The sequence below is a fragment of the Pagrus pagrus genome (genome assembly GCF_965226575.1).
Source record: "Pagrus pagrus genome assembly, chromosome: 11".
Classification (NCBI taxonomy): Eukaryota; Metazoa; Chordata; class Actinopteri; order Spariformes; family Sparidae; genus Pagrus; species Pagrus pagrus.
In genome coordinates this window covers 17,716,377-17,743,106 of record NC_140195.1, presented here as the reverse complement: position 1 = coordinate 17,743,106, position 26,730 = coordinate 17,716,377, and the positions used below count along the sequence as shown (strand labels likewise).

General features: G+C 41.7%; 1 protein-coding gene across 3 annotated transcripts; it reads right to left on the bottom strand.

Annotated features, from left to right (window-relative positions):
- Positions 1-2: 2 nt before the first annotated feature.
- Positions 3-25,870, bottom strand: slc16a4 (solute carrier family 16 member 4). Of its 3 annotated transcripts, none has more exons than XM_084366928.1 (11): positions 25,552-25,870; positions 25,119-25,200; positions 22,720-22,859; positions 16,437-16,569; positions 15,913-16,045; positions 15,515-15,658; positions 15,153-15,314; positions 13,371-14,024; positions 8,396-8,607; positions 4,152-4,245; positions 3-1,528 (listed from the first exon to the last, which is right to left on the bottom strand). In XM_084366928.1, the coding sequence occupies exons 4-11, from the start codon at positions 16,551-16,553 to the stop codon at positions 1,320-1,322; spliced, it is 1,725 nt and encodes a 574-aa protein (XP_084223054.1). In that variant the 5' UTR covers positions 16,554-16,569; positions 22,720-22,859; positions 25,119-25,200; positions 25,552-25,870; the 3' UTR covers positions 3-1,319. The 3 variants fall into 3 exon arrangements, with proteins under 3 accessions (XP_084223054.1, XP_084223055.1, XP_084223056.1); XM_084366929.1 differs by having other exon boundaries at positions 25,119-25,197; XM_084366930.1 differs by lacking the exon at positions 25,119-25,200.
- Positions 25,871-26,730: the final 860 nt, after the last annotated feature.

Here is a 26,730-nt window from a genome sequence, read left to right as displayed (position 1 = left end):
TTTGATTTTCCTTTTCCAAAACTACATAGTGCCCCTTCAAGGGTTACTTTATGTGAAGTCAGTAAAAGATGGTGACGGGCCATTTTTTGTGCAAGTACTGAACACAGCTGAGATTTTAGTCAAACTTCTAAATGCCTCTGAATGCTCTGCTGTAAGGAGTCGGTGTCACCAGCACAATATACACACATTATAACTCCTGAACAGCTCTGAAAAAAGTTTAAAGCTTCAACTGCGATTCCAGAAAAAGTATGAGATATGAAAAGACGTAACCAAAGGGTTTAACTGTATATAGATGTAAGTATGAATTACGAAATTGAAAAGGATTTTGAAAATGTTAACTTTTGAACATTCTGCCCATTCACTTCAATGGGAATAAAAGATTGGTGAGTGTATGTGAAAGAAGCCCTAAGTAGTTGACGGACAAAAAACGTCCAGATTATTATTAATAAAGATATAAATACGAGAATATGAGAGTGCATCAGCGAAAGCAAGCAAGTCATACCTCGAAATACTATATAATGCATGCCATACAATCTATAATTATCTTGTAGGGACAATAGATACCTTTTCTACTGAAGCAGCTGCTGCTTTTTTGGCTTTAAGGAGCAGATTACACATCGTGTCATACAAGCAGGCAGCAATTAAGTGGTTTGCTCAGTATCTTAACTATCTGGCAGTTAAAGGTCAGAGGAAATGACATGCAGCATAATCACATATTGGCCCAAAGTGCATATCAGTGAGTACAGGTTTACAGATACAGGTAAAGGCTTCCCAAAGGATTCAGGTGATGAGTATTTCTTCATGGATGTGTGCTTTCATTAACGGAGAGAACCAGCTGAAGACAGGATTTTGAGCTCAACCTCATAGCTTAGTTCCCGGCAATATTGTGTGCATTGAGAAGTTTCTGCAAAGTGAGCGCAGTTTTGCTGTTGCATTGGGAAAAATCTATAATATGTTTTAATAAGTTATGGTTGCACAGCGGCTGACATTAAAAAATGTGTTTGAACATATTTGTAGGGGATTATCTTCAGTTTGGATGCATGTACCTCTGATAAGAACAATAAGAGGGGATAAAATATTTTGCAGAACTCTAAAATTTTGGCTTTTTAAAAGTTCAACATAATCATCGTCCAGTCTACTGTATGTTCTCAGACATCTTAGGCAGGACATAACTTTCCTCTCCTCGGCCTGTGTTACGTTCCTGCTGAAATTAAGGGTCACTTGGGTCCCGACTTTAAGCTGGAGTCCAAGGTATGCAGGCCTATGTCAAGTTATGAGCATGCTGGCTCAAGATCCAAGGCCTTCCCTGGGTTTCATTCCTACACAGCGCCGTTCTGTAGGCGGTCGGGGGTGAAGCAGCCGTTGGTCCTACAGCTGCTTTCTGCCCTCTTGTCCCAGGTCAGTTTGTTCCGGGCCCTCCAGCGCTGAGCCAGCGGCTCCAGGAAGAGGGAGAGGGAGGAGAGCAGATAGCAGAGCCCAGCCAGGTAGAAAGAACAGTCGTAAGTCTGAGTGTAGTCGTACAGGAAGCCTGAAACACACACAAATGAACAGGAGCACTTTAAAAGTCTGGTTCATTCACAAGCTGAGGAAACCAACTGACAGTGCTTGAATTTTTTTTTTTTTTTTTTTAAAGAAACTTTTAAAACTGGGAATTAACAAAAGCATACGTGGACTTTAAGACAGAAAAAAAGTTTGTATCAAATGTGGCCTCTGTGTGTATCGTTAATGAAACAATATTTTTGAACTTTTCTATAAAATTATTTGAGCAGCTAAAGATTTGTACATTTCTACAGGAGCACTTGTCACTTTTCTTGTGTTTTAGGCTTTGGCAGCTTGGTTAAATCGTTGGACTTGTAGCTGAGTTTGTACTGAAAAAAGACACCGTGCATGTGGAGTAAGAGTTTAAAAAGTGGAAAACGATGATGAATGACAATCAGAAAAATGAAACTGGACTCCCAAGGTATAACACAGAAGAAAGCAAAAACTAGGCACCACTTTCTAGTATGGCACCGTGTATATAAAGTGTTTGTAAGTAGGGTTGCAGCAGTTATATGCCCTTGTACATTTGCCTGTATCAGATTTGAATTCTACCGTATTAGTGTATCAAAATATTTACATTTATTTCAAGTTTTTATGCGGCGTCATGTCTGTCAGGACATCATATTTTGCATGCAACCCCCCCCCCCTTTACTTTCAGTCCCAACTTATAATAAATATCAAGATAACAATTGCATAATACCGTGATACTATGAAACAGTAATATTCTCTGAGGTGGTTATCGCTATTTGTTAGTTGTAGCTGATTCCTTTATAATGGTCAATAATATCTCATTATTTAGCCATTAATAAGAAGAATTAGCGGTTGCCAGGTTGTGAAAAATCCTCATGGTTGATGTTTAATGTGTTTTAGCAAAACAGCTCTAGATCTTTTCTCTGACTTCATGGAAAAGTGCTACGAAACTAGCAGAACTCAATAACTCTTTATTAATGACTTATTATTATGTATAAGTGCAGATTTGGCTTGTTGGAAGGGGAAAACCCCAAGAGTGTTTCCTTATGCACTATGAACCTTAATAACTGCATTACTACCAAAAACTTCAGGATGAACACCATCCAGGAAGGTTTTTCACGACCTGGCAACCCAAATGTTTCTTTATAATAGCTTATAACTGCCTTACAAAGGATTAGTAACTGACATAACCATTAAGAAAACTATTCATTACAATAAGACCCTTTGTAAAGGTTGCCTTATTAGAAGGTGGTGCTAAAATTAGGCACATTTCTCATTTGACATATTCACATTACAGCACGGCGAGGGATCACATTTTAAGCATGAATGATCTCAGTGTTATCTATACTGCAGGTGACTCATAACTGCATGTGTTCCCGTGATTGTTTTCTCTGCACGATCCATGTTGACATTTCACTTCAGACAAGTGAACTGGTGTGAGACATGAGCCCCTGAGCCAGATAAAAAGCAGGTTCGACAACAGTAAAAGCTGCCGCTGCGGACATTAGCGGCCAGCTGGCTACCCTGAAGAGACGGACAAGACAACAGGAATGTTATCACGACCTGTGGCACGAAAGCCTAACGTCAGTTTCTGACTCGAACCGCATGGATGGTAAACAGAGCCACACGCTATTTCCATTCCACCCTGAGGGGGTCATTAGTCACATTTCAAACCTGAAATCCATAAGCTCCTCTGAGGGGATTGCCTAACATGTCAATAGGTTCAAGGGAACCCCCCTGCTTTCTCTGGGGCCAAATGTTACCTATGAGGGTAACTCAGAGTTACTTTTCCTAGAAAGACACACGCACATTCACAGAAAAAAATAGCCTGGGTGGATATATGCACTAATCATGACGAGACTTGTTCTATTAAGTTCAAAACAAGTCTGAGAGTCCCACTTAATGAAGATTAAAAAACTGGTTTGGTTCATGGACGAGTTCATGTGTTAAGAAGATGATTGATATATGACCTAGAAAAGGCGTAGTTCAACTTGAGGTAACAAAAAAAAACGCTTCCCAGATTAGAAACAGCTCTCAAAGACAAATATAGGCAATCTGCCTTCACTTAAACAAAGTGAGTCAAAGCCAGGCATGAACACAACCCTGTTATTCTTAGAGTTAGGATTGGCTTACGTGCAGGCAGGATGAAACTTGACCCAGTAACCCCTGTGTGAGTTTTCGTCAAAGCAACCCCAAAATCCCAGCCTGCATTGAGGGCGGCTCCATAACTAACTATAGGTTGTTTTTCTCCTGTGTGTTTCAGTTTTCACACTCCGCGGTGAGTGCAAGCACACGGACAGGCAAACACACACTTGGAGGCGCTGCCAGGAATTCAGGGCCCCAGGAAAAAATGTGCCACAACACCCCCAAAAAATATATGTTCATAGGAAAGGCTTATGAACCCCTTCACGGATCCCCCAATTCACTCACTACACACACACACACACACACAAGAACAAGCAGAAACACATACAAACTTCACCTTGCCCTCTGTGTAACAAATCACTTTCCGACAGTAACATCACAGCCACAATCCCATGCCTGTGCAGTGCATATGTGTGCGCTTGTTTCTGTATACGTGTGGAAAAGTGGGTTAGCACATGTCTAACTCCTGACATTATTCCATGACGTGATCCACTCACCCGCCAAAGGAGGCCCCGTGAGGCAACCCAGGCCCACGAAGAACATGGAGAAGCCCATGGAGTTGTTGAGTTTGTCCGCGCCGACGAGATCGACCTGCAAAACAAAAACATCATATTCAACCTGAAGCTCTTCTTTCTTATTTAAATTTAAAAACATAAAGCTGCATGCATGTTGGCACTGTACAAGTCACATATACTTCACATTATAACCATATTATAACAAACATTTTTCAATGATGCAATTTTAAATAAAAAGCTACCAGGTAGCTGCAAACATTCAACAATAGACCATATTCACACAGCGGCCATTTTCCTGACATCACGCTCAGGGTGGGAAGCTCAATAGCGTACTGCTGTCTCAGGTTGCAAGTGTTATAAAAGTAGGAAATCTGAAAAATTGTTGTAATTTCACTGCTTCCTGATTGATCAACAACTGAAAAGACAATAGATAGTTAAAATCCAGAGGAACATCGGGCCATAATTCAAGATAAAACCACAGATATCCTGTTAGCTTCCCGTTAGACAACTGCTAACGTTAGCATTCAACCGCTTTCTAGCTAACAATACTGTTTGATAGTGTTAGACGACACGAAAGGAAAGGCGCAAACTAATTCTAAAATATCAACACACATCTTGGACACTTTTATTTAAGTTTGAAAGTGAAACAAACTGGATGTAATTAAGACATAATCTTAGCTAGGCAGTGGTTGTATGCTAATATTAGCGAACAGTAACCAAATATGTTGTTTTACCTTTAAATAGGCCTATGGCCTGATGTCCCTTCAGATTATCACTATCCATCTTCTATTCAATTGCAATAGAGAAGCGGTGACATAATATTGTTTTGTCTGATACGTTCAGAGTTGGGACATGGTGTTTGGAAGCCAGGGGCCGAAGTGTTTTCATGTTTATTGTTTCTTTCCTTATTAATCACAGTTCATTTTACTAACAGTTGTATTCTTAACCTCAATTAGACAATGACTTAAAGGGTAACTCCGACAATTTTACACTTTGAAGTCTGTTTGAAGGTCTTGGGGAGTACTACTGCATATGTTAAAAAGTATTTTGTGGCTCCAGAGGAAGCTGCATGTAATCTGATAAACTGCCACCACTAATGTCATTCTGTGACTAAGGTGCACTGTTGGAGACAGATGCCAGCCTGTTGAAAAGGAAGAAGAATGTGTGGAATAAAAGAGGTGATATCTCTGGTTCTGCTGTATCGATTCTGATCACCTGTTTTTAAACTGTCCATAATTTACCTGGTTGCAAATGTGGCACATTTTCTAACTAAAAGGGGCTACCCTGTCAAGAGAGACAAGTTTTACACTCACTACACCTACCAGCAGTTACAGAAATGTAAAAAAAAAACATTGTAAGGGCTGTGGTGACGCTTAAGGCAATTAATGTAAACCGATAGCTCTCCCCAGGATCAGAATAATAAAAAAAAGAAAAAAAGAAAGAAAGAAAGAAAAATAACTCTATAAGATTTAGTTGTTCTCTACGGTGAGCTGCTGTGCTGAAAGACCTGTCAATCACTTTGGGAGTGACTACAGGTTCCAGACTTGTGTTTTGAATGCTCCTTTGTTTCCATTGTACTTTTAATGTCATGTCTGACAGCACTAGCTCTGACTGAGATTTTAAGGACAGCTGTTGCTTGCCATTTCAAACTCTTCAAAACATTGGCAACTGATCAACATCAGCAGGTTCTTGTCAAGTTTTCAATCTGATTGAGGAAGAAAACCAGTTTGACTGTTTCTTCCGTTCACATTCAAAGAAAAAAAAGACTGATCACACTTGTCGACATTTAGGCCCAGAGGCATGTCCTGGCCTTTGAGACCACACCATCGCCAGGTGATATCACACCACATGATGAACGTCCTCACGTTTTTGTTTTCAGTTGTGATATGACCTGACGTTACTGGATACATGCTGACTTAATATGTCGTTCCACCCATAAAAGGCAGTTGGGAAACATCTCCAATGATCTGCTTCAAGGATACTTTTCCCTCTCAGTGCGTGACACCCTGATGTAATGACGCCACTTTTAGTCCTCACATGCAAACACAATTATTGTGAATTCACCAGATTCGGAGTCTGATACTGTCGAGGTTCATGGTAAATGAACTACAGACTGATAATATAGTGAGACTAAAGTCAAATGATATTAAGAGAAAACACTGTGGCACTATCTATGGGTACCACAGACAACACTGCATTGTTTTTGATTTTCTAAAAGACAGCTTTCACTTGCTCAGAACTCCTTTTCCTCTGTGACCATAACTGGTTCTGGAAAACATTTTTATGCAAAGTTGAGTCATAGTGTCTTAGACCTTTGAAGCTGAAGCGAAAGTTAGCTAACTGTTCATTTCATAGGTTTGAAATTTCCTAATAATTTAATTGCAAGTTCCCTGTCAAGAATTATGTATTTTGACGGAGTGGTGCACAGGAGAGAGGTCCATTCAAATAAGGGAAGCAAAAAGAGAGTTTTTAGTATTTTGGTATGTAATGTGTCATAAGGCCCTGACACACCAGACCGTCAACCATTGTCAGGGGACTGACTAAGCATGTAGAGCAGGTGGCGGCTTGTTGTTGAGAGAAACCACTCTGACTGGCTGTTCAGGTTAGAGGATCAGTGCACGCAAAGAGAGACGGAAAAAGGACGGGAAAGCACTAAATGATTCTCCTTAATTTACAAGCTTGTCGGCCACTGGCTATGGTCTTTCCGGTGTGTTCCAGTTCAGCTTTTTGGTTGAGACGCAGGAGGTGTGTGGCGACAACAGTGGACCTTCAGCGCAGCTAGGTCCCTGATGTCAGTTTGGTGTGTCAGGGCCTTTAAACTTACAACTTAGAACTAGAGCTGCAATGATTGGTTGATGTATGGTGTATAATGATGTAATGATGTAGTTGATTAATTCATTGGAAATTGGCTCTTGGAAATTGTAATGAGCAATTTTTCATTATTTTTGACATTTTATAGACTAAATACTTAACCATCAAAATAATCCGCAGATCAATCAAAGATAAACATAATTGTTGCAGCCATACTCGGAACACGTCTGTTTCTAGCATAAAGTCAACCTGCTGCCAGTCTGATGATTTAATCGACATAGCAAACAAATGTTCAGCAATGCCACAATAATGCTTAAAATATAAATAAACAATTTTAAGTAAACACTCCCCCGCCAGTAGATGAAATATTCAAATGTATGTAAATAAAAAAATGTTTGCTGTGATACAGCAGGAATAGCTGTAACTCTGTCTGTATTTATCTCTAAATTGATGAATGACTCTTACAGTATCTGTTGTAGAGTTGTCATGATTTAATTCAATTTTCAGAAAAAAAAAAAAAAAAGTTTCATCACTGACGGCTATGCAATTGTAAGATTTAGACTTTTATCCCCTGACTTCTGCCATTTACATTTTTTATGAGGTGCACCTGAATGCACCATGAAGTCCCTCTGAGAGTGTCAAACAGGGACACAGACAGACAGCAGAGGAGAGAAGCAGACGAATCTACGGAGATCAACGCCACCAAAACACGACAGAGACGCACAGCAGAGTTTTGTGGATACTGCATTTGATTATGAGTGCAGAAACTGAAAGCTTATTTTGATGCACTTCCGTGTTAAACTTATTACTTAAAAAGCTTCTCCCTCACTTTAGTAAATCCCTGCAGACGTGAGGACAGCAGGGCAGAGATGCTGATACATTACACCAGAGTACAGTGCCAATACAAATGTCACCTGGCTGCTCTACACACTTCAGGTGGTTCGGTTATAACTGCCTTTTGTTGTTTACAGTATGCGGAAGACGTGCCTGTTGGCATCAGAGCTCAATCATCCTGTGTGTCTACGATTGAAATGCATCAGGGATCCTTTGTTGAACTATTGTTGTCATGAGTTATTACAATTGGCACAGCTGTTTCAGAGCCGTGACACCAGGGACGTGACTGTCTGAGAGTGCATTTATTCCCACACCCTCTGGTCTATATTACAGTTCAGGCAGCCTTTCTGCACTTTGAAGACTTAATTTATTGGAATTAATATTTTGGATGAACCAACTCAAGACCGTGTCTGTTTCCCTACACTAAGAACCAAATTAGCCCACTCCTGTGAATTTGAAGTTACATATCAGCAATTTCTACAAAACTACAAGACCTGTAAGGTAAAGCAATACTGAAAATTACGTCCCAACTTGTAATAGTACAAATGAATAGGCATGTTCAGATCAAGTGGTCTCCTTACTAGAACGGGAAGCAGCAGAGCCATGTATCCACCACAAAAGATGGCGAAGAAGATGGCGTAAACCATCAGCAGGATGTAGGAGGTCGCCAGTGGGGAGAGCAGGTTGACGAGGCCACAGAGGATCAGGTAGGCCTTGTGGTAGTGGTATTTATGGAACAGGTTCCTGTCTGTCACCCAGCCTGAGGCCAGCTGGGCGATGGTCTCTGTGATACCTGCGACAGACAGAGGTGGACAGGTGAGGCTCATGATGACTCACAAGTGAGAGAGAAAGGAGAGAAAACATCAGACAGGGATCAGACGGTTTGTGATAATACCATTTTTTATCCTTGAATTGTTTTTAAATGTATGCACCCAGAGCTCCTTGGGAAAAAAATATTGATAGTGAGTGTTTTATCTGAGTTAAATAAAGTGAAGTAAGATGTTCCTGTTTCTTAGAGGGAGGAATACGAGAAGAGAGGCAGACTGTGGAAGGCAGACAATGAAATATTCAGGTAGTAACAGGAAGATGCTCTCTGGTAATGGAGTTTTTGATGGAATCCAAAAGACAACAAGAGCATCGCTGCTCTCTTCACCTTTAGATATAAATGTCTCCATCTGCTCCGTAGGGCAGAACTATCTGCATGATAAATACCACTTGAGGTAACTGATAATTACATTTTTAGCCTATGGCATGGCTCTACGTGTACTTTAGGACTATCGGTATGTTTATCACTGTGGTCCAGACTTAAGTATCCCAACTGTAATTCTTAAAAACATTCATGGTTTCCAGGCGATGAATGCTAATAACTTCAATGATCCCCTGACTTTTCTTCTCGCTCCACCATGAAGCTCACAGTTCAGTTTTTAGTTTAGATGTTTTGACAACAATTGGATGGACTGAATTTGGTACACAAACCCTCAAGATGAACTGTCATACTTTTACAATCCCTACATATTTAATCTACTTTGTCCACTACTTTTGTTTATGACGAAACACCTACAAAACAAGACAGTGCTAAATAGAAAATGTTAGCATGCTTATGCACTTTACTAAGATGGTGGACATTATACCAGCTAAATATCAGCCTGTTAGCATCATCAGTAGCAGCATAGTAGCATGCAGATGTTAGCATTTAGCTAAAAGCCCCCCCACTTAGTCTTATTGTTATTTTGAGCTAACTGACCCTTCCAGCTCCACATAAACATTCAACCATCACGTAGTTTAGACCTATTCAACTAGCAGGCCTTTTTGGGAGCGTACCTATGTTCCCCGGGTCCTATGTTCCCCGGGTCCTATGTTCCCCGGTCGGGAACCCTAACCCTAACTCTAACCCTAACCCTTCACCTAACCCGGTCACATACAAAGCGGGGAACATAGGACCCGGGGAACATAGGGATGATCCCGCCTTTTTTATAACTCAACATGCTAATGAGCCCATTCATTAGTTGTGTCTTTTGCTAAGCGCGGAAATACTCTTATTTCATTTAAAATGTTTGAACCCAGGCTGAAACCCAGAGGAAATTCAAGAGAATCAAACCTTCCTCTAAGATTAAAAAGGTTCATTGTTTTGTTTCATGCACTTTTGTACATAGTGATCCTTTGTCATTGTGAAAACTAATAAGAAGTGGAGAGACAATGTGTTTCCTGGACTATGACACTGATGGCATAAAACACTAAATACCATTGTTCTTTGGTGTTCCTGGTGGGACGAACACTGATAAAGTATGTAGTTTACACAGAAAGAGTTAAATGTCAAAGTCAGCCATGACACTGCAAAGTGTGGTTCGAGTGCACCTTAGGCAGCCTATACATGCATCTACCAACAGTGACAAGCAGAGAGCTGTGCATGTTCCACTTCTTTAAAATAATGCAGTTTAATAAAAAGAAAGCCTTGAGGAAGAGATAGTGTGCACCAATACCTATGTGTGTGTGGGGGTGGGTGAAGGTGGAGCAAAGAAAGCACGCGAGGGAAGGCTGATGCTCTGCAGCAAAACTACACCGGTCTGCATTAATAAAAAACATGATGTCTAGACGAGTCTACTTCCTGTTGCTCCCGTTCTCTAAAACGAGAATGCTGGCAGGAACAGTGAGTGGCAACCTGTACATTTATTAACATCTGTATGACACCAAGCAAACTACTCATTATGCTCTATCCCATCTGATTGATTGTTTGCTCCAGTGGGGTATGATGACTGGGCAGATATATCCTCCTCTTTGCTGAGGTCAACTGGAACGCGATAGGCGGTGCGGAAGCTGCAGTGGTGTATTGACCGTTGCAGGAATAGCTACACACAAGCAGCCCTGAGCCATTGATCAATGAAACAAACTGGTTCTATGCAGATCAGAGTTACCCACCCTCCGCTCCGCTCAGCCTCTGCACCACAACCGCACAGGCTGCAGCCACGGAGACACTCAGCTTGAACTCCAAACAGAAGAACTGCTGAATATGGATGAGTTTGCATACAGCATGTATCACCAAGTAAACTTTTATTTTGACTAAAACTCACGTTTATCTACATAAATGAACATATCCCTGTAATAAAGGCTGATGAACACTGAAATGCCTTGTCAGTGAACACCTTTGCCTTCCTTACATAACCGACTCCAGAGCGTTTCTTTCCTCCAAGGTTACAGAGATGACATGAGGCAGCTGTGCAGTGTTTATGTGTCCTCCTCTAGCGACCCAAGACAGTGTCCTGGGGTGTCCCCTGCTTGCACACAGACAAGTTGTGAGTTTGTTTGTGTGTTTTAGCCTCAGCAGGTTGGTCCAGGCTTGCAGCTGTTCCTGTTCAAACTCAGCACAATGCAGTTTAAATTTGGCCTTGCCAAGTAGCATCTTAAGCCAACTGCACCAGGAACATTATTGGTTCTGTCCCTTTCTCTCTGCAGAGCTGACAGATATAAAAGGTGTATGTGCATGCCTCTGAACAGAGGGACAGTTTGTCACTAAAATAAAGCAAAGGATTATAAAAGGCATGTTGGTTTTCCCAGCTTCTCTGATCTGCAGTTGGCTGGTCTTCTTGCCTCCTCTTTTGTACGCACTGCTCAGTGCTCCTCTGCAAAGTATCAGCCACTTTAGCCACAAAATTGGGAGCCCCTCTTGTCACCACGCCAGCAAATTTACTCAGTTAGCAGTTGCTTAGCGACTTCGGTTAGCTCCAGTGTTGGCGGCTGAGGGTTGACGAACAGACTGACCCGGACGATAGCTGCCTCCCTCCCTCCCTCAGCCGAGTCAATGGGCCTCTATGACAAGCGCAGGGTCAGGGGAAAGAGGGACAGCGGGATGCTGGCATGGTGGCTTTGTGGTGAGGGTGGCACCACATCTCTTCATCTCTGTCTCGCTCATTGCAGTGCACGTGACCAGCGAATGGGACAGAACAAATGTGTGTGACTCAAAAGAATTCTTAACGCTCGCTGGCTAGAAGCTCGTGAGGAACCCTGCGGACCACCAGGGAAAATTCAGACACCTATATCCTCTGGTTTTTGTTACACTTCCATGGAAACGTTGTCATTTTATCCAGCAGTGTTATTTGACCTCAGTCTTAGTTGTGCCTAAATCCATAAATGTTTCATCCCAGCTATGTATCTTAGGTGTGCATATGGTTTTCTTGAGACCTCTTTCTTTAATTCTTCCACATTTTCTGTTGTTGTTGCACAGCAATACTGACAAAACAAACCCTGAATTTTTCCAGACGGTCTACATACAGTAATTCAAGATGAGTCCTCAAGGCACACGAAGACCATTTCCTCAAAAGCATGGATGCATAATTCAAACAATCACATCACATTTAAGAGATGTGAGGTTAAAAATGTATTAAAAGTCAGCACATGTGTATGTCTGCAGCTTCTCTCACTTTGTCTCTTTTTATTACATCCTACAGTAAACGATGACCGATGATCATTACTCTTATCTCCAAGACACCTTTCATCAAAGGTGATGCCATATCTGCCCTCTGACGACTAATTACCGACCGATGGATTACAAAACAGAAGCATGTAACTCATAAACGTACAACCCCATCTGGAGCGTTTTAATTATTCACAAAGCCTGACCGAGTACTCTTAGAGAATCACATGCACATGTGTTCGCTGGTCAAGATGTTAATGCTGTTTTCTGTTCATATGGAGTGGCCTCATCGGTGGCATACTGCTGAACCCACCCGCCCTGGCCAGTGGACCAAAGTTCAGCTTTTATGTAAGCACATTCATTACATAAGACTGCAGAGTCTGAGCAGCTCACAAATAATTAATGCCTAGAAGTTGACTGAGGACTTTTTTTTTTTTTTTTGCATTGCTTCTTAAACCGAGCCTTAAAGTAACCTGGACCTTCCCCGGCTCAGTCACTGTGGAGTCCCTGCTGGAAGCTGCTTTCAAAGACAGACAGCAGGAATCGACTGTGTACTACACTGTCTGTTATTTATAAAGAGTGTCAGGTTTATTATTTGACTTGATGCTGCAAAATAAGTCAGGCACAGTCAATTCCATCACTGGTGTCTAATGTAGAAGATGAGAGCAGGTGAGATTTGGTGCTGGTGTTGGATGGAGAGGACAGCATATTCGCTCTACAGTCAGGAGAAATACTGCACCTTACAGAGGCACCCAGAAGAGGAATATTAGAAACATATTACAAATATTCAAAGGAATTAAATGCCTCCATTCATTTTAATGCCTTGTAACAGTCAATAGCACCAAAGTTTCAAGAATGTGTTGTTATTACACTTTGGCTTTTATATGGATCAAACAAACACTATCTAACATTTTAAATTAGTGAGCTTTAAAGGTGTTGGTAGGAGGATTTTGTTACCTTAGGACTGAGCAGACTAGCTGTTTCCAACTGTTTCCCATATTTTTGCTAGGCTAAATGAATTGCCTGTAGCTTCATTTTCACTGTACTGATTATAAAAGTGAAGGCGCTGCACTTTCCAAAAGGTCAGACTGTTCCTTTAAGGTGGATCATAAAAACCCAGTCGGATTGGCTATTGGCCAATGTCTTACCTGCAACAGAGATGATAAAGGAAGCATCCATGGCATCGATGCCCAGGGTTCTGGCACGGGCAGACAGGTGGAAGTAAGGGATGAAGTAGGCCAGCTGGCTGAAGACCAAGGACCAAGTGTATATGCAAAAGAAAGGGTTCTTGAGCAGGGAGAAATCCAGTACTTTGGTTTTTCTGACAGGTACCTCAGTCGGCGTGCTGGCATGTGAGGGAAATCCAACAATGGTGGAGCCATTCATGCTGCCATTGACCTCTGCGGGATTGTCTGGAGTTGTGGGTTTACACTGACCCAAGTCATGGTGTGGCTCACGGCCATTCACTCCATTGAGGACCAGTCTGGTCAGTTCAGGGTTCACTGACTGGTCCTGGAGTCCCTGAGTACATTGGCCCCCCTGGATCTCAGTGTCCCCGTGAGGAGCAGGAGGAGGGGAGGGGAATGAGTCTGATTTGGAGATGCCATTGGATAAGTGGGAGGAGCCATTAGAGCTGCTCTTAGTGTATTCCTTCTCTGAGGAGCTCTTGATGGAGACAGCAGGGCTCTTTTGGATGGGAGAAGAGGTAGGGTTTGCAACGGGAGGCTTCACGTTGATGGGTCGCAGAAGCATCCCAGTGGCCACCAGATTCAGCATGAGACCGCCGAGAATCAGCATCGCCCCTGTGGAGGACAAAGAGAGCTCAGGACCAACAATGTCATCTTATATTTGCTGTATTTCTTCTATACTCTCTATTATAACTCTATATTAACATAACAGGGGGTCCCTCATGGTTCTATCCTGGGGCCTGTTTTTTTTTTGCCTCTACATGCTCCCTGTTGGAAACATTAAAACCTCCAACAAGGAGGTCATGTTTTCACCAGTGTCCATTTGTTTGTTTGTTGGTTGGTTTTGTCAGCAAAGTTACACAAAATCTTCTGAACAGATTACTAGAAAACTTGGATGGAGGATGGGTCTCGGCCCAGAATAGACCCCATTAACATTAATTCTTTTGTTGATTTTTTAAGGAAATGATGCATGCATCTTAAAAAAAATCATATTGAGGTGGCTGGGATGTATGAGTAAGTTCAAAAGAGGACTGTTGGGCCTTGGCGGCGGTTTGTGCGCTACTGAGTACCATTCCAGTTAGAAAGTGTAACATCTTTTGTCATTTCTACGCTGATGATTCTCAGCTGGACCAACCAACTGGATGGATGGGTTTGAGGACATTAAAAGCTGGGTGGCAAATTATTTCCTTTTGCTAAAAAGCAGTAAAACTGAAGTAATTATCTTTTGTCCCAGAAACCGTCTCACCAGTATGCTAGGCCATGCCAGCCTTGTGTTATCTTTTATTCTGAGCTCTGTCTTGATAATCAAACCAGTGCTGCTGTGATGGATAGGTGGGCTAGTAAGAGGAGAAAATACATCATTTTATGTTAAAACACCACTTGAGCCAACCAATGATAGGAGAATTTCCCTTACAGTTGATAAAAAAAGGTTAATGTTAATGTTCATTGGCTCCCTATTCATTTTACAATTCATTTTAAGACCGTGCTGATTACTTCCTAAGCTCTTATTGGTCAGACCCATTCTTGCATCACAGATCTCTGTATTTTCTCCCTTGTTGTTCATTGTTGTGTTTTTTATTCTTAACTATATATTTTAATGTGCTTTTGTACAGCACTTTGGTCAGTCTTAAGCTGTGTTGAAATGTGCTCTAGAAATAAACTTGACTTGAATTATACAATGTGCACCAATCAAAGAAATGTGTTAGGACCTGACAGTGCCTGCTCATGAACAGCTCTGCCTACCTTGCCAAGCATATTGGTCCAGGAGCAGCTGAGTGAACGGAGCGAGGGCAAAGGTCAAACCCATGCCAGAACGCCCGATCGCATACGCTGTCGCTAGCCTCTTTCTGAAGTACTGCGCTGTGACCACTGAGAAGGATTGGTATAGTAGTGCAAAACCCATTCCTAAGAGGAGAAAAGAAGGTTACCATGATCAGATATCTTTTATAGGAATGTGGACAGACAAGAGGTAGATGAAAAGTCTTTCACAACCACTGACCACAAATAGCTTTTTTTTCATGCTTGGTTTCGCTTTGTGGTTTCAGAGTCATCAGGGAGGTGTGCATCTCATTGAGGTATTTTGGCTCACAGAGATTTCTACTCACCAACTATGACTCCCATGCTGATGTAGAGGAACACCACACTATTGGCGAAGATACTCATGATGAATCCTCCACTAACCAGCACTGCCCCAGCGATGGAGGTCACCCTGGTTCCCAGCTTAGCACAGGCCACAGAGGCAAGGGGCGCTACAGACGATAAAAGAGAGGAAATTCTCAAACTTTTCTGTTTTCAGCATCTAAGAGTGAACATGTAGAGGTAATGTGGCTTGAAAATGATGCAACTTTGCAATCTCTTCTTAGAAACTCATTTGGGTCATGAGGGTGAGAGGACACAATTGTACAAGAAACATCTCTGAGATATTATTATCTTTATATCCAGCCTATGGATTCAGCGAGAGCTGAGTCAGTGATGCAGACAGTTTGCTGTTCTCAATACGGACCTCCGGACAGACGCAGACTCGACATGATGGAACCGATCCAGCTGATGCTCTCTGACGAGCCTCCAAACTCATCTTGAAATGCCACAAAGAAGATCCCGAAGCTTTTCAGGGTTCCCATCACGAGGACATTTACCTGCACACACACACACAAACACACACACAAACACACACACACACACACACACACACACACACACACACACACACACACATACAGGAATTGTCAAGTGATCCGTGCTTGCAGAAAAAACATCTATTTAAATGTGTTTGGCTCTGTAAAACAAACACGTGAGGGAAAATGAAACATGTTGCTGTTTAAAGTTTTGTCTTGCTGTTGCAACCATTTTTTTCTTGTAGAAAGAGAGCAGAAACTACATCATTGCACACAATATATCTGCATTTGATCACAGTGGTTGAGAAAACTACCGGTAGTAGTTTAAGGACTCTTTCACTGTTAGAAACTGTTGGGTTAAATATTTGCCTGTTTCAGGATGAAGGATCGTAAAGATTTGAGGTGGACATACCAGGAAGCAGTGCAGCACCACCATCCAGCCCCACCCTCCATCTGGAGGATCCTCGTACTGGATCTCTTTCTCCTTCTCCTTCTTGGTGGTCATGGCATCCTTCCTGAACAGGTTCATGGCTGCCTTGGTTTCACTAAGGAAACAAAAAGAAAACATCAGTAACATATCTCAGAAGCATTCACCGCATTACAGATCAAATTCATACAAACATGCATGACGTGTTTAAATGTAGGTGATGTTGATATATACACAGTTGTGGTTGTTGTACAGTAACACAGTGACATAGTGCTGTCCAGTGTTAATACACATTCAATTCATTTATATTCTGTGAGCGAGTCTCTTGGTTTCGGTGTAACAACTGCAGCAGCACAACAGTGTGCAGCATATTAGAGATTTTGAGGAGAAACATGAACAAAGAAAATCCTGATCACTTTCTAAATAAACTGCGATATAGATTTCTTCTGCAGAGCTTTTGCTTCAAGCAACTTTACAGAAATCTGTCGACCGAAAAAATCAAATCTTTTGAGCCATTCAAGGAGACAAATGAAGATCTGTTATCTTCATGTCTTACAATGACCCTGTAGGGATAACTGACACTGGACAGTTGTAAGGGTTGACCAAGTCTACCTTGATGTGTGGTAATTGTGGTGATTAACATGTTTTATTTGTTGCCAAATGTGATAAATGGGGGAGAGGGGAAAGGTCAAGAGAGAGATGACGAGTGCGGCAGGTGTAGACCGTCGGAGTTTGGAGGACGTGGCCAGCAGGATTGTTTGGTGAATCTCCACTGGAGGAATCCAACAGAAACCAAAAAAAGATTAAAAGACCACCGGATTGCGTGCCAAACGGGCTGGGTGAGCTTTGCGTGGGTTTGCTTCTTTTTTGCATTAAGACTTACGGCGGCTCGCCATGTTTCCTTTCAGGACTTATTCTTTCATGGACACTTTACGTTGGGATTTGGATGTTTGAACTGTGGGGATTTTCGGAGTTATTGTGGGGTTTTTTGGTGAAATGTTTGTTTGTATTGGAGTGTGCCTCCCCTCTTTTGTTTGGTGTGTGCGTCCGGGTCGGACGTAATTTAATTTATTTTCTGTTAATAAAGAGTACGAAATCAAACCTTCTGTGTGTTTTCGTTTACTTAGAATTTATCCCAACATTATCGTAGGTGTAACGGTGAGATTTGCTGTTTACTTTTTGGGGTTAAATTAGTTTCGGTCAGCCGACAGTGTCCATTCGCGGCATTTATCAGGTCCGCCCGTTCCCTTAAAATTTGCGCTTGTACTTTTCCTTTGTCTAGTTAATAATTGAGGGAGATTGTTACCTAGTAATACTGTATTAACTTGTTGAGTCTCTGAGCTGTGAAATAGGCCAGTTACAGAACAGCTAACCCTGGTTACTTTTCCACCTCTTTTGCTCTTATTACAACTTTTGTGCTTGACTGAATGTCTCAGCAGTGTTTATATTAAGTGTGTCTGTGTCACAGCGAGGATAAATATTCAATCATGTGTACCTCCAAGCTCCCTGACAGCATGTACTATAACAGCATGTCCTCTGCATGATGGCTAAAGTTTGCTTTGATGATGATGTTTTAACTTTGTGAGAGGTCTGTTCTGGGTCATCGCTGCGGCTTTGCAAAGTCATCCACATACTCAGTAAAACTTCTTCTAGGAACTGACTTTTGAACAACTTGAAACCATGCCACCTGAAAAACATGACTGACCTGCTGATGTTTTAGTCAGATTTGGAGATTAATTTATTTGCTTATAAAATGCTGTGTCAATTAGGTTTCGAGAGAAAGGTGCGTGAGGGAAGTGACGTGGCGACAGTTGTGACCACATGTGGTGCGCGCTGTAAGGATTCAGCTACCAATGTGCTCCAAGCATTTATCCTCATTACCCTGTGGAGTCTGACGACTTTTCGTGAAATGGAGTAGTAGTTGGGGTCCCTGTTTTGTTCGTATCTCCCACAAGGATGCAACTGCCTGCAGGTGTGCATGTGCGTCACCTAATACACAGCCCTGCCAATGGTTTCAAACTATTTGTGTAATCAGAATGGCACTCCGCCTAAGGCCCAACAGTCCTCTTTTTGACTCACTCATAGATACCAGCCACCTAAATATGCCTGTGCTTTTCATTAAGATCCTTGCATTATTCATTGAGAAATTAACAAAAGGCCCTTCCTCACAATATTGAAGAAAGTGAGAGAAATTCCTGGATCTTGGATATTTCATGGAAATTGGCATTTTTTCTTTAATCCTGCTGACAAACCAAGCCAACAAATGGACACAGGTGAAAACAGAACCTCGAACAGGGATTTAAACAATGCTGATTTCAAAATCAGGTTTGAAAACGCTTAATGAGGAAGGAAACAGATCCCATACCCATTTTATGTCTAAAATACACAAAGATTTGGTAGTTTTTTGTCTCGGTAAGGGACAGTAAGAGTAAACATAGTAAATAGAAAAGAAAAAACTCCACAGGGTACCTTCAGTTTGATGTCTGTACTGGCACATGGCAGAGCGGGCCGCAGAGGATGATAATGGTTCACTGATTGCATTGATAATTCAATGTTTTTCAGCTTAATGTCGTGTTAGGCATGCACAACGTTCTGCAGTGCATGTGTGTCCACACGTGTGTTTATTCTATATGGTATATGTGTAACTTACGAAGTTAAGACTTAAGCTGTTAAGACTGCAGCTTTGTGAAAGGAACCTGCGCTCCTGCTGTGAGGGTTCATGCCTGTGTTATGAGCCAACTGTACTGCAGTTTGACTTGGCACCCCAACACGCAACGTGTGACCTTGAATCACTTTGAGCCCTTCTTGGAAAACACCTCCAAACGATCCTCTTCTGACTCGTGTGAGCAGATATTTTATGAGTGAAAACATCTTTTTAGTCAAGAAAAGCCCTCAGTGTTGTCATTTTTTCTGATATAATTGATTATACAATAGCAGCTACACTAACGTGTTTAAGAACTGTCATTGTTATTATTTTGCCATTATTAGCTGCCAGACCCGAGCTACAGGCTTGTCTCCAAACCATAAACCACACGGTGCGGTGTTTTGGGTCCTTCAACATCATACAGCCTCCTCCAGGTGACCCAGCCGAAGCTAGCTACTCTGACTCCATGGCTCTCCTCTTTTGAGCCACAGGAGGGTTGACAGTGAGACGAAACTCTTATTTGTGACACGCAAACTTGACTGTAAATACAAAGACACAAATTCAGAAGTCTGAGACTGAAAATTCAAGCTTTTTTCAGAATAGCCATTATTATCCTTCTGCTGTACCTATCAGATAAAGTCATGCAATCAAAGTAGCTCAGTTCAAATACTGACCAGAAACAGATGGAGCATGTGTATCTATGAGAATGAAGCAGAAATGAGCTGCTTTATCAAATGTCTGCAAAAAAAACATGATAAAACCATATAATCTGTTCTCATTATCTGTCATCCGCTCTATTATTATCTCATTTAGGCTATGTAAGAAACGACTGATAGCAATACTCGTAATACTAGTTGGACGCGATGACTATAATTATGCTGTAAATCAAAAGATAGTGTCATGATAGATCATTGTCTCTGTTGGCTGACAAACTTACAGGGCATGGCAGGCAAGTGAGTTTGAACCTGCCAGGCGATCGCACTCAAACACATGAGGAATACAAAGAAAGTTAGGGTTACAAAATCCTCAGTTCGATGGGCTGTTTCAAACGGGAGGGCTTCAGTTTCAAAAATAACCACTGAAAAAACAACTTTTATAAAGAATGGAGAGTTGATGGTGCACTTTATATATAATGATATATAATTTCATATAGCTGTAAAAAGTGCTATAAAGGTGATGGAATCACTCAAGTAATGTATTTAAGTACAGTTTTGAGGTACCTGTTTTATTGAGTATTTCCATTTTCTGCTACTTTATACTTCCACTCCACGCCATTTCAAAGGATAATTTTTACCCCACTACATCTATTTGATAACATTAGTTATAAGCATATTTAGTGCGTTTTTACTACACTACGTCCTCTCGTGTAATATTAAATATCAGTAATATTTTAACATGATATCTTTACTTTTACTCAAGCATGACTTTTAGGAACTTTTTACAACGCTGATGCTTTATAACCCACAGATCTTTGTAACATTTCATGTGTATGTGAAATATGTACCGAGCGAATCAGCACATCTGTAACCAGATCTCAGGATCAGGTGCCCCATCAGGTACTTGAAATAACATCAAACAAAACAACTGTGGTTACATGCTTATTAAAACTTGCCTGTCTTACATTGTCAGCACGCAGAGAGCACGAGGGGACGTAGTGTAGTAAACCTGTGTTTATCACCAGTCTTCTGTAGCCTGCATCACTCACTCAGTCTGACTTAGACGTGTATAAGAAGCCGAGACCAAATTAGGCAGAGAGTGCAGAGCGGATTAAAAGGGGAATGAATTGGGCCAGTGTACTGTGAGGAAAGTATTTCCCCCCATGTGCTGTTCACAAGTTGTCCTCAGAGTGTGCTTGAGTGCATGTTTGTGAATGTGCTGGGGGTCTGAGGGTTTGGAGCGATGGGGGATTGGAGATCAGAGCTTTGTAGTGTGGTATTAACAACGTGTTCCTGCAGACTTCCACCAGGAGATTCTCTCTCCGACTTTAACACTGTGAAATCTAAAAAACATTCCTGTGGAAAGAAGCCCATGAGATACATTTAACAGATCTCTTCACCTTCATCAGAGACTTCAGAGTCTGGACTGGGCAAACTGGAAACAAAAGTCTTAAAGGGGCCCTGTGGAGTTTACTTTTTAAACATTTTTAAAAGTATTTTAAATCCAGCATTGTTTACTTCAGTGTTTGCTAGCTCACAGTCTTCCGCCTCCCTGCCTCTGCTTGCACAGTGCAGCATATTGTGGCTTGTTACCGCCAACTGTTGATCAGTGAATAAGTGTGAAATCATTGGCAGGAGTGTGTATGGAAGCATGCACCTCAAAACAAAAGGGGGACCCACTCAGAACAGAAAGAAAAATAGAGCCATAACATGACTAGAGGTAACAAAGAAAAGAAAAGGAAAACTTGACAGGGAACCTCTTGAAAGGGAGCCTTTACATGTATAAGCTTTCTACCAGCGAATTACATCAAAAGATCGTTACCGCTCTCATAACTGGAGCAAGCAACCTCATAAAAGTTGTACAAAGGCAATAAAATCCACCTACAGCACCTTGACAGGTCATTAATCAACATGCTGCTTCTTGTTTGTCTTGTCTGCTAATTCATTTCAACTGAGGTCTAGAGCTGTGACGATTAATGATGAATACATTTTTTGTCAACTATTACATTCATAGCCAAATATTTTAATAATCGATTAATTGGTTTGCATAATTTTCTAAGACAAAATTCTCTGATTCCAGCTACTTAAATTTGAATACTTTCTGGTTTCCTCACTCCCCTATGACACTAAACTGAACGTATTTGGGTTGTGAGCAAAGCAAGACATGTGAAGACGTCATCTTGGGCTTTTGGAAACACTGATCGACATTTTATTCACCAAACAACTAATCGATTAATCAAGAAAATAATTGGCAAATGAATTGACAATGAAAATATTTACTCCTCGCAGCCCTACCAGACTCCATGTCCGACTATAATGGCTATAATATAATCAAAGTTTAATGTTTCTCATTTGGTTTTGGTCTCTCGTGTTTCCTGACACACACATACACACACACACACACACACACACACACACACACACACACACACACACACACACACACACACACACATACTTAACTTGAGAGATCAGGTTCAGGGTGTTATTGGTGTAGCCAGTAAAACTGTGTGTTCTTCTGTGATTACTTTATTAATTCTGAATAATGTTTGAATGGAACATCTAAAGAGTATCGACTGATTTTTTAATCAACCGTAAAAACCATAACAGGACTTCAGAAAAATCTCTCCCACTAACTGAACTACCTCACTACTTATGTGGCATAACTCAGGAGTTGTACGTCGCTCTTCAACGCTCTTCATTATCATCTAATAAAAGCACAATGCAATCTAATTGCAAGTACATTTGTGTGGATAATGTGTATCATATAATAATGGTCAATATACTTGAATAAGAAGTAAAAAAACAAGATGAGAGCATTTTCAAATGTTTAGTGACACATCAAAATAAACACGCAGGAAAGGAATCGAACACACGTACGAATTCAGGTTAGTCAATCAGTGAAGCTGCGACGGCATCAGCAGCTCGCAGTGACAGATATTCTGATCAAACCAGTCTGTTAAGTTACCTCTGATGCTGATTCGGTCGACGCCTGAAAGCTCTGTCTGGAGATGACGGATAAACTCAGCAGTCCTATTCTCTGAATGTCATTCTCAGGTTGGCTGAAGGGCACTTGTAACTATGGCTGCATCAAGATTAGCGGTACACCTGCGACAAGAACAGGACAAGGAGAGTGATGAGTAAAGGGAGATTACACAAGAACATGAGAAAAAAAAACACTGACATCTGTGAAACTTAAAACAATAATGTGGATACTGGGCAGGAATATTCTGTAATGACAATATTTTACATTCAATCCATCCCGTGATTATTGAGACATTTCCCTCTTATCCTCAGAAAGACAGAAAAGCCATCACAGAAGTTACTAAGTTTTACCCTCTGGAGATAACCAGCGTCTGTCCAAAGTTACTTGTCCACTAATCTAATGGTTATTTGGATATTTCAAACCAAATACTGACCAATTTGGCACAGGAAATTGCCTTTAAATTGCCAAAACACCTGAGCTTAACTTGCATTAATCTGTAAAAGTTGTATTTATCAACCTGTTCAAAGTTTACGTGTGACTTAATGTGGGTTTTTTTCATACAACCCTGATGAAAACTTTACCTCATCAACTTCATGAATTTTTGTAACATTAGAGAAACAGAATTTGATGCCAGCCACAAGATTCCAAGTTGGGACAGGTGCAACGAAAGACTGGGAAAGTTGTGAAATGATCAAAAATACCCAAAATGATTGTAGGCTTACCACCTTGTGAAACACATGATTGTAAAAAGGTAATCACTGCACGGGCTCGCAAAATAAACACACTAAAACGCTTTCTGCTTCCTCCAGCCAGATGTCCCCCTACGTTGCAGACTTCCGAGCTCTCCCCACAAGTGTCCACACCTGCAGGCATTAGGGGACACCCCCCCCCCAACCCCGTCCACAGCTGTGCTTTAAGTAACCGAGCTGACAGGTTCAACAGGTTTGTCCTATCCAGGTTCTGTTTTTGTCCAGTGTCCAGCACGACAGGAACCTTTGCAAGCAAATATTATTTGAACCAGCACAAGAGTCTGAGGTTTGACTGATGGAAGGGCTCCCTGCGTGTTAGAGTTCTGACAAGAGTACTCACTGACACTGAGGACAGACACTGAGGGACAGACACTGAGGGACAGACACTGATGGACAGCTCACTCAATCTTTTTTCAGCTTTAAAACAAGAGATGACATTAAAGATCTCACAGAGATCTAACATGAAAATTCCGACATGGATTTGTCAGAAAAATTAGTAAAAATACCAAATCAAAATCTTTAATTGGCACCAACTCCTTCTCCCTCAATATGCAAATATCTTAACTGCTGGACACAATATCACTGTAAAGTCCATTCTCAGTGTGTGTGCACTGGAGGCTTCAAGTTTCCACATCACACTCGTGTACGGACCACTGCTGGCTTCCAAACGATGTGTGATGTCACAAATCATGCCTCTTGAAAATAACATTTCTTCAATGAGTAGAAAAATGTACAATAAATGTGAAGGAAACGTTAAACTGGAGGAAAGAGAAGAAAAAACAAACACTTTTGCCCGGAGGACTCTCCAATCTGCACAGACTCGTCTTGAGATAAATAGCCACAGCCAAAACAGCAGACAAATCAAATTCTGACACTTCCAAAGGAGCCTAGCGCTACGAGGCAAATCAGCTTCGAGGTAATTGTACAAAAAGTGGGTCAAAGAAGGATCCCGCTTCCAAAATAGTTACAAACTTCACGCCAACTCTGCAAAAAAGCATTCAGGTCTGCATTGTGTGAAAAACGTATGCATCAAATCTGCTGGCACCCCTGTAACAGATCCGTTATACACAGAGCAGTACTTGGTAGAATGATACGTCTGCCTCTGCATCATTATCGTCCTACAAATGCAGCCTGTGAACGTTGTTTAAACTCTCTGAAGTCTCCTCACCCAGTGCTGAAACGTCCTGCTCAGGCTCTCCAGGTGATCAGACGTGAGGATGTGCACATTTGATGCAGCCACCCCGTTTCACTGGAAAGTTTAAAGGCTCACCAGAAAGACACTCATTTACTCACCAAGTCAAAATATCAGGATTTTGGCCTCGTTCCAATCCTGACACTTTCTATTGCAGGTTATCCACTGATAGCTGGAGAGATTACTGTGTTACTCTAATGCAAGTAATTTTCTGTTTTGAGTGTGTTTATTTATTTATTTTCACTATTTCATCCATCAAGGTAGAAGCTGGAGCCTCCACCCCTGACCCCAGCACTGAGCCCTGGGGGCAGCCAGTCATCAGTCCTGAAGGAATTGTGAGATTATGTAGTAAACGCAGCAGAGTGTTGAGCTGAGAGCTTTTGGCTCGGGACGCATACGCAAAACCGCATTATCGTGAGGACAAAACAGGGTGGCCTTACCGTGTGCAGCTGTGGACGAGTTGTTATCTTCACCTCACAGGCCTGTTGCATCGTGCCCCTCACTCAACTCAACGCAAAGCTGCTGGGATGGGCAAGAACAGAGTGGTTCAGTCAGACGCACTTTGCACGTCGAGAAGACGTCACCTGGGTGACATCTGTCAATAAAGACGCGCAAACTCGCATTGACGCAAGAAAAAAGTTTTAAAAACTACAAGCACGTTTGGAGAGTCAGAGAGCGGCTCGGAGGATAAGTTGTGTTGATGTCTCAGGGGAAAAGTTTGTTCTGGCAAATAAACCAAAGAAAAAGTAAATAACAATCTGATCTTCTAATATTAAACATGATGGATGTGTCATTTTAAGTGAATGTGCCCCAAAAAACATTTAATTATAATAATAATAATATTAATAACAATAATAATGAATAAATACATACCTGAAATCTTCTGCGCTCCTGTCCCAATTTTCAATTAGTTTAATTTGACGCGTAATTTGGAGGTTTCCCGCTCCAGAGATGTGCGCCCCAGAAAGCAGTGCGTGTCACCGGTGAGGGACTTTTTGGCTGAGACGATCTGCTGCGGGACCTTTTTCTCCGATGGTGACCGTGCCATAACTTTGCCTCTATGAGCGACTCCCTCTGAGTTGCATCTCACGTTTCAGCCCCGACATCGCTGGCTGTGTGCTGAGGAGCTGCAGAGAGCAAAGCCTTCACTGAGGAGAGACACGTGACCGAGACGTAGCGGTGGTGAACCTCATCTGAGGGCTCACAGGGAGGGAGAAAGGGAGGGAGGGGGGGGAAAAAGCAAGCTCTGCGGTCTAAACATCAGAGCCACCGCAGACTTTCCTCAGGTCCTGAGTGTGAGGCAGTGCGCCACCAAGACGCACTGCACTGTCAGTCTGCAGCAGACAGGACACCGTGTGCTGTGACAGGAGGGGCTCACTCCTGCAAGGGAGCTCTGGAGATGATCCAGAGATACTGTAGGTGCATGATACACCTGGTCCACCTCACGGTTACCCTCCTCCAGTCATCCCTCACTGGCAGAACCACAGCAAAGCCACTCTAGGGAGACATCTACTTTGGTTAACTGAAGTTGTCAAGCATGTTAAAATGGGTTTAAACATCTTGAAAGATAAAATTGACAGTGTACTTATGATAAGGTTCATTTATTGTCATCTTTTTTTCTCCATTTAATAAGAAGGGTTTTAAAAGATGAAACAATGTTTGAGTCCTGCTACATCTATTTTGTAAAATGGAGTCTTGGTGATGAATTGAGGAGTCTCACGGCCTGGAGAAAGAAGCTGCTCTGTGGTCTGGTGGGACGGCAGCGGATACTTCTGTATCTTTTGCCAGAAGGCAGCAGGGTCAACAGACATCTCCCTTCATTGATGTCACTGATGCCCTGTAGATGGGTACTGTACTTCACTTCACTACATTTTGGAGGCAAATTTTGCATTTTATTTTACTCCGTTACATTTATTTTATAACTTTAGTTCTTTTGCAGATTACAGTGCGTTCCTAAAGGTGAAGTCAGTAATAATTGGCCACCTTTCAAATCCATGCTTCGCAGCAGCTTTAATTAATGATTGTTTAGCCTGAAACAAGTTTTCGTCTGTC